Source organism: Poecilia reticulata, linkage group LG1, assembly GCF_000633615.1.
Source record: "Poecilia reticulata strain Guanapo linkage group LG1, Guppy_female_1.0+MT, whole genome shotgun sequence".
NCBI classification, from domain to species: domain Eukaryota; kingdom Metazoa; phylum Chordata; class Actinopteri; order Cyprinodontiformes; family Poeciliidae; genus Poecilia; species Poecilia reticulata.
This window is the reverse complement of record NC_024331.1, coordinates 33,319,997-33,326,283: the sequence shown is the minus strand read 5'-3', so window position 1 is coordinate 33,326,283 and position 6,287 is coordinate 33,319,997. Positions and strand designations below refer to the sequence as shown.

The 6,287-nt window shown below is 51.0% G+C and overlaps 1 protein-coding gene across 2 annotated transcripts in view; it reads right to left on the bottom strand.

Annotated features, from left to right (window-relative positions):
- patl1 (PAT1 homolog 1, processing body mRNA decay factor) overlaps positions 1–6,287 on the bottom strand; it is an 11,919-nt gene that overhangs the window by 2,543 nt on the left and 3,089 nt on the right. Inside the window, exons 2-16 of one of the 2 annotated variants that reach the window (XM_008421795.2) lie at positions 4,133–4,238; positions 4,007–4,060; positions 3,896–3,937; positions 3,594–3,818; positions 3,446–3,522; positions 2,622–2,702; positions 2,346–2,540; positions 2,153–2,254; positions 1,958–2,044; positions 1,177–1,394; positions 954–1,098; positions 698–821; positions 528–625; positions 389–448; positions 20–165 (exon numbers count right to left, since the gene is read on the bottom strand). In XM_008421795.2, coding sequence (XP_008420017.1) covers positions 20–165; positions 389–448; positions 528–625; positions 698–821; positions 954–1,098; positions 1,177–1,394; positions 1,958–2,044; positions 2,153–2,254; positions 2,346–2,540; positions 2,622–2,702; positions 3,446–3,522; positions 3,594–3,818; positions 3,896–3,937; positions 4,007–4,060; positions 4,133–4,238 — 1,760 coding nt within the window. Of the gene's footprint in view, positions 1–19; positions 166–388; positions 449–527; positions 626–697; positions 822–953; positions 1,099–1,176; positions 1,395–1,957; positions 2,045–2,152; positions 2,255–2,345; positions 2,541–2,621; positions 2,703–3,445; positions 3,523–3,593; positions 3,819–3,895; positions 4,061–4,132; positions 4,239–6,287 lie in introns of both variants that reach the window. The other variant, XM_008421786.2, reaches the window with a different exon arrangement.

Below are 6,287 nucleotides of genomic sequence, written 5' to 3'. Positions count from 1 at the left end.
CCTGTCCCCCCAGTCCCACCTGTCCTCCCAGTCCCCGTCCTGCAGCGAGTTGCTCAGTTGCTCCGTGTTGCTCTTGTGTTGCTCCATCAGGGCGTCTCTGTCCTCCTCTGGCGTTTGGACGAAGCGTTTCTCAAAGTCCTGGACCTCCAGCAGCAAACTGTACATCTGAGGGATGGAGCTGATCAGAACTTATTGATTCCTGATTGATTCTCACCGAGGTGTGCAGGATACGATCAAATCTGGTTCAAATGAACTGAATCTGATCGTAAACGTTAATTATTGACACATTAATACGGTAAAATCTGGAGCGTCTTTGTTGCATCATCACGTTAAAACGCTACAGGAAGCGATGAGGACCCGAGCGTCTGTGTGCTGCAGCGCCCCCTACCTTCTCCACGGTGTACAGCACCTGGCGCCTCTTGTTCCACACCTGCTTCTCCCTCTTCTCCTGCAGGAGGACAGACAGAAGGACTCAGGACAGGCCACAGCGGAGGGACGTCCTCACCTGGACGGACGTTTGGACCGACCTCGTCGTCGGAGCGGGTCGTTACCACGGCGTCGATCATCTTCCTCGGGTTGTTGACGCTGGACACCGTCAGCTTCCCCAGAGATCCTGCAAACTGAACTGCAGAGGGACACGCAGGACGTCAGGAGACGGGGAGGACAGGGGACACGGCCGGTCCCTGCTGGCCCTCACCTGGCCGGTAGGTGTGCTCCACCTTGGCCACCTGCGGCGTGATGAGCTTGGTGGCGTGCTCCTTCCTGCTGCTGCTGCTGTCTCGCTCCTTCTCCTGACGCTTCTCCATCTTCTCATAGTAGTTCTGCAGGGAGACGGAGAGACAGATGGACACGGAGACGGACTGAAAGGTCACGACCTTCATGCTGCCGTGATCCGAAGTGGAGCAGGACCAGAACCGTTTGGGGTTAAAGGTCATGCGACCCGGCGGGTGTACCTGGTAGTAGTAGTCGTCCAGGTACGGGTCGGTGCTCTGCAGCTGCATCATCTGGATCTTGGTCACCCACTCCTTCTCCTTCTGGCTCATCAGGTTGCTGTACGGGTCCCGGCTGCGGCGGTCCAGCCCGGTTCTGACCCGGTCGCTGCAGAACAAGCAGGTGATTCTGAGAACGGCAGCGTCTAAAGCAGCTAACGAGGCTACGGAGCTAGCGTGCTCTCACCCGCCGCGGCTCTGCATGCGCTGCGTCAGCATGCGGCGGTGCTGAGGGTGGAGGTGCGTCGTGTTGTGCCTGATGGGCGGCGTGTGGTTGGGGAGGCCGTGGGGCGGCGGGGGGCCCATCCTGTGGCCGTGAGGAGGAGGGGGGCCCCCGAAGAAGGGCCTGAACCCGCCGCCGGCCAGCAGGGGGGGGCCGGGGCCGCCGCGAGGAAAACCCGCCACCTGGTGGACGGAGGCGGGACGTTTCATAGAGCTGCAGCTACTAACAAGCCGTCCAATCAGGAGCCAGAACTCTGAGGTACAAACAGGAAGTGACCAACCAGGAAGCAGCAGAACCCTGGACCCGGGTGAAGCTGCAGAACATCGTCAGGTTCTGCAGCAATGCTTTGAGTTAGAGGATAAATTATCGGGTTTCAGGCTGAACTCTGATGTTCCTACCGACCAGAACCAGAACTTCCTGTGATCCACAAGTTAGTCCGGATCCGTCATTCTCCAGGATCCGGTTCTGGATCAGAACTAAAAGCTGAACGGTTCCAGAAGGAATCAGAGAAACCTGAAATCTGAGCTCTGAGTAGAACCAGAACCAGAGAACGGATCATCCCGGTTCTGATGGTTTTCTTAACCAAAGAAAAGGAAACATGCTGCGTTTGTGGGTCAGAACCTTTAAACCGGGTTCTTATGGGGTTCTCTGGTAGAACTGGAAATGAAAGCTGGATCAGAACCAGTGCTTGGTTCTGTCCTGGACCCGGAACCAAACCTGTTCGGCTGGATTCTGTGGTACCGACCTGGGAGTTGAGCAGCTGAGCCCGTTGGAGCTGAGACAGAACCGGGCCGACTCTGGGAGGGAACGGACCGCGGCACAGCGGAGAGTTCTGAACAGAGCAAGAAAAAACAACGGGTCAGAACCAAGACAACGGGTCAGCTCTCCACATCAGGACCGGAACCGGACAGCAGAACCGGCAGCAGGCGGGACGACTCACGGCTAAGTTGAGCAGCGTGTTGGGGGACAGGCGCTCAGGGAACGGAGCGGGGAACCGGTGCTGGACCGGGGCTCTGACATGGACCGCCGTGGGGTGGTGGATCTACACACACACACACACACACACACACACACAGCTGGAGACTCAGAGGAACACGCTACGGTTTGTCTGTCTGTCCGTCGCTGCGGCTCACCTGATGGTTCAGGCTCAGCGCGTGTTTGGGCGGCGTCCCGATAGGCACCGCCCTCACCGGAGGAGAGCCAATCACAGGAGAGGAGGAGCGGGGGGGCGGGGCCCTCTCCGACAGGTCGTGACCTTCGTCGCTCCTCCCCTGAGGCGGGCGCTTCGGAAGCCCCACCTCCTTGATGATGGACATGAGTGGACTGTCCTGAGGACGGAGCAGAAGATGGAGCTCAGGCCCGGTTCTGGTTCTGGTCGGGTTCTGGAAGGAGAACGGCGTTTCTCTCACCTCCATGTGTGTGATGAGTCCCGGCGTGACGCTGACCGGCCCGAAGCCCATGCTGTTGTCCCAGATGCTGTGAGAGTTCATCTGTGGAGGCGAAGTGGGAAAGTTAGAGCTAGAGGTCAGATCCGGTGACCTTCACGGCGACCTTCAGCAGGACGCTGCTGCTTCCTGGAGGATCGGCTCAGGAAACAGCTGCGGCCTCCACGATTCACCTAAACCTGCTAACTAACAGCCTCAAGTAAAAACTGTGAAAGTTACTGAATCTTTCCATCGACTGTTTCCAAGGCGACGCTTCAAAACCAGCATGAGAAACATGAGGATGGAAACACGGCGACTAAAACGGGAAAAAGATCCAAACCGCAGAGCAGAACCGGAACCTTCACTGGACCGAGTTTCACGCAAAAAGTGAAACTGACCTTTAGTAGAAAACGAAGCGCAGTTTGGACAGAGTTCAGAGGTTAATTTGAAGTTTCCTGAACTAAAGTTGATTCATCAAAAGGATAATCAGCAGGTTCTGCTGCTGCGATGATTTCATTTGGCAAATCTCCATGGAAACATCATGAGTCATGTGATCAACAGGATGTTGCTGCTGGTGGAAACCATGAAGAAGACCACGACAGGAAGTGGAAGGCGCCGCCTGTTCCTTAATGTTTAATGTTGTGAATAAACTCATTCATGTGAGATTTTAGTTGTTTCGTATTAAACTCTGTAATTATGAAATTGTGTTTTTTCGATGTTAGCCGAACACAGAGCATCGTGTTTGTAGCGGAAACGCAGCTTCAGGTGATGCTGCTCCACTTCGGCGTGAGGGAAACCGAGGAACGGACCTGGCCCATGGGAGCGGCTCCTCTGCGCAGGAGGTGCTGCTGCTGCTGGTAGCTGAGCACGGAGGMGGCGGCCAGGCCTGCGGGACAAACATCTCAGCTCAGACAGCGTCCAGACAGGAAGTGACACGTCAGCAGGTGACCTGCTCACCTGAGGCGGGGGGTCCGGGGGGCAGCTGGTGTTTGGGGGGGATGGAGGCGGGCTGCTGCAGGACTCTGGGCTGGTCCGGGCCCCGCAGCGTGGACAGAACCGGCCCGGCCGACCCGGGAGCCGGACCGGGCCTCTCTGCCGCTCCGACGCCGGCGATGGCCGGGTCGGCGTCCAGAATGAAGCGGGCCAGAGACTCGGCCAGGTCGCCGCCTCCCGACCGCTCGTCTGCAGAGACAGACAGACGGGAACGCATCAGAACCCGGAGCGGACCGCTCTCAGGAACGCCGGCGGTCCAAACCCACCTTGACCCGGCGGCCCAGAGGAGAAGCCGAGCGGAGGCAGCCGACCCGCGGCGGCGGGGGCGGGGCCTGGGGAGGAGTCTCCGCCCCCCAGGCCCCGCCCGGCGCCCAGCCCGTCCCGCTCATCCAGCTCCGCCAGGCGCTTGTGCTCCTCCTGCCAGTCGTCATCTGGAGACACAGAGCAGCTTTAATCCCAGAACAGATTAGGAGGAGGAGAAGAAGAAAGCGGCGCCTGCTCACCGATGGCGCCGGCTCCAAACGTGTCGTCATTGAACTGGTCGATCTCGTCTTCGTCCTCGATCAGCCCATCGTCCTCTTCCTCCAGCGTACAGTCGTCATCCAGGGACTGGAAGCAGAAGAAGAACCTGGATTATCGTTCATCCTGATAATCTGGTCAAAACCGTCAGCAGATTAATCTGACATCGCTGTAATCTTATCATCTAAAACCGACCATGAGACCTGTCGCAATAATCAATCAATCAATCAATCAATCAATCAATCAATCAATGATGAATTAAAATGAGATGATTTATTGTTTTTACCGTTTTCCTCGTAGTTGGATGATAAAAGTTTCCGTCTGGTGTTTTGGGTTAAAGGTTTTATTTTATTTGTTGTTTTAAATGTTTTCTAGTTTCAGTGTTAAAAGTTTATTAGAATTTAAAGTTTATTGATCTTTGAAAATCTGTTTTTTCATTTTTATGCCATTATTTTTATGTGACTTAAAAACAAATAGCGATACATATTTTCCTTCATCTTAATTTCTGGGACGATTTATCGACCTTTGACCTTTGACCTTCATGGTTTCACCGGATTCGTCATGATTTATCGGTTTGTTTAAAGACGACACGATTTTTTTACCAGCATCACATTTTACAGTTTCATTTACATCCAAGTCAACTAAAAAAACAACAAAGAAACAAAAAACAACTAAAATCGATTCACTGGATTTTGTTACAGAATCAAAATAAAAGCTCAAAATTCTAAATAAATACATCTAAATCTGATATATGTCGATTTATTGGTATTGATCAATGATGTCACTGATTTCCTCTGTTTTTACTTATTGTTTGTATTTGTTTTATATTAATCTTTGTTTGTCTTTAACATGAAAAACAACCTTTTAGTTTAGAGATTCGTTTATTTTCTCCTGCCAGGTAAACAAATTCTTTCCATGTTTCAGCCTCCGAGGTTCTGCTGGTCCGTCAGCGCCGGGTTCTGGACCGAACCGAGCCCAGTGACATCATCGTTCAATACACAATTCTGCTTTATCAATATTTTACTGTCATTATTAATTATTTACTATTATTATTTGACATCATGTTTAATATCAGTCATTTTTCAGGTAAACAGTTTAATCATCTGCAGACTCATCATGTTGTCTCGTTTCCAGCAGCCTGATCAATATCAGATCAATAACCGATACATTAATGATCGGTTTATGCTTCAATAATACTCAGCAGTAATTAAAACTGGAGGTAATTAAAGCTGCTGAATATGATGAAATGTTATAATGAATGACTCAGAGTTTTGTTTAATAAACATTATAATTTATAAAATCTGGTAAAACATCAGATATTTTGACATTCAGAATATAAAACTAAACGTTTTATCATCAGAGCCTCAACACTGGAGCTGCTTTCACTTCACGGTTTGTGTTTTTGCATCTAAACTTTTTAAATCTGATTCTTCAGACCAGCAGCCGTTTGTCACATCAGCAGCTCAACATTCACACAAAGCAGCAGAACAAAAGAAACGTTGCCACAAAACCACTGAAGAAATAATGAATTCATGAATGTTTCCAGTCGCTGGTTGGACGACTTTCCATCTGAATTTACTGTTTGTTTGAAACCAACATCAATACCAATAATACTTGATTAGGTCATATTAGGATTTGCCAATATGATCAATTATTCCAGGTTTCTTGCGTTTCCTGGTCCGGATGTGTTTCAGTTTCTTTTCCTCCTGGAACATAAAACCGTGTCTAAACAGCAGCTTCTGGAAGCATCAGATCCTCAGCATGATGCTGCCACCACCATGCTCATCATTAGCTTATGTCATGTTTGGAAACATTTTTACTCCAATTGTGTCCAAACAGTTTCATCTTCGTCTTTTAAAACCATGAAACTGTCATTCAGAAAGAGGCTTCAGTCCGTCTCCTTTCTGAGGTCAAACTGGCCGGATGGACACACTGGGGTTCTGGTTCCTGATCGGTTTATTGGTTCCTGATCGGTGTTCTGGTTCCTGATCGGTGTTCTGGTTCCCGATCGGTTTATTGGTTCCTGATCGATTTATTGGTTCCTGATCGGTGTTCTGGTTCCCGATCGGTTTATTGGTTCCCGATCGGTGTTCTGATTCCCGATCGGTTTATTGGTTCCCGATCGGTGTTCTGATTCCT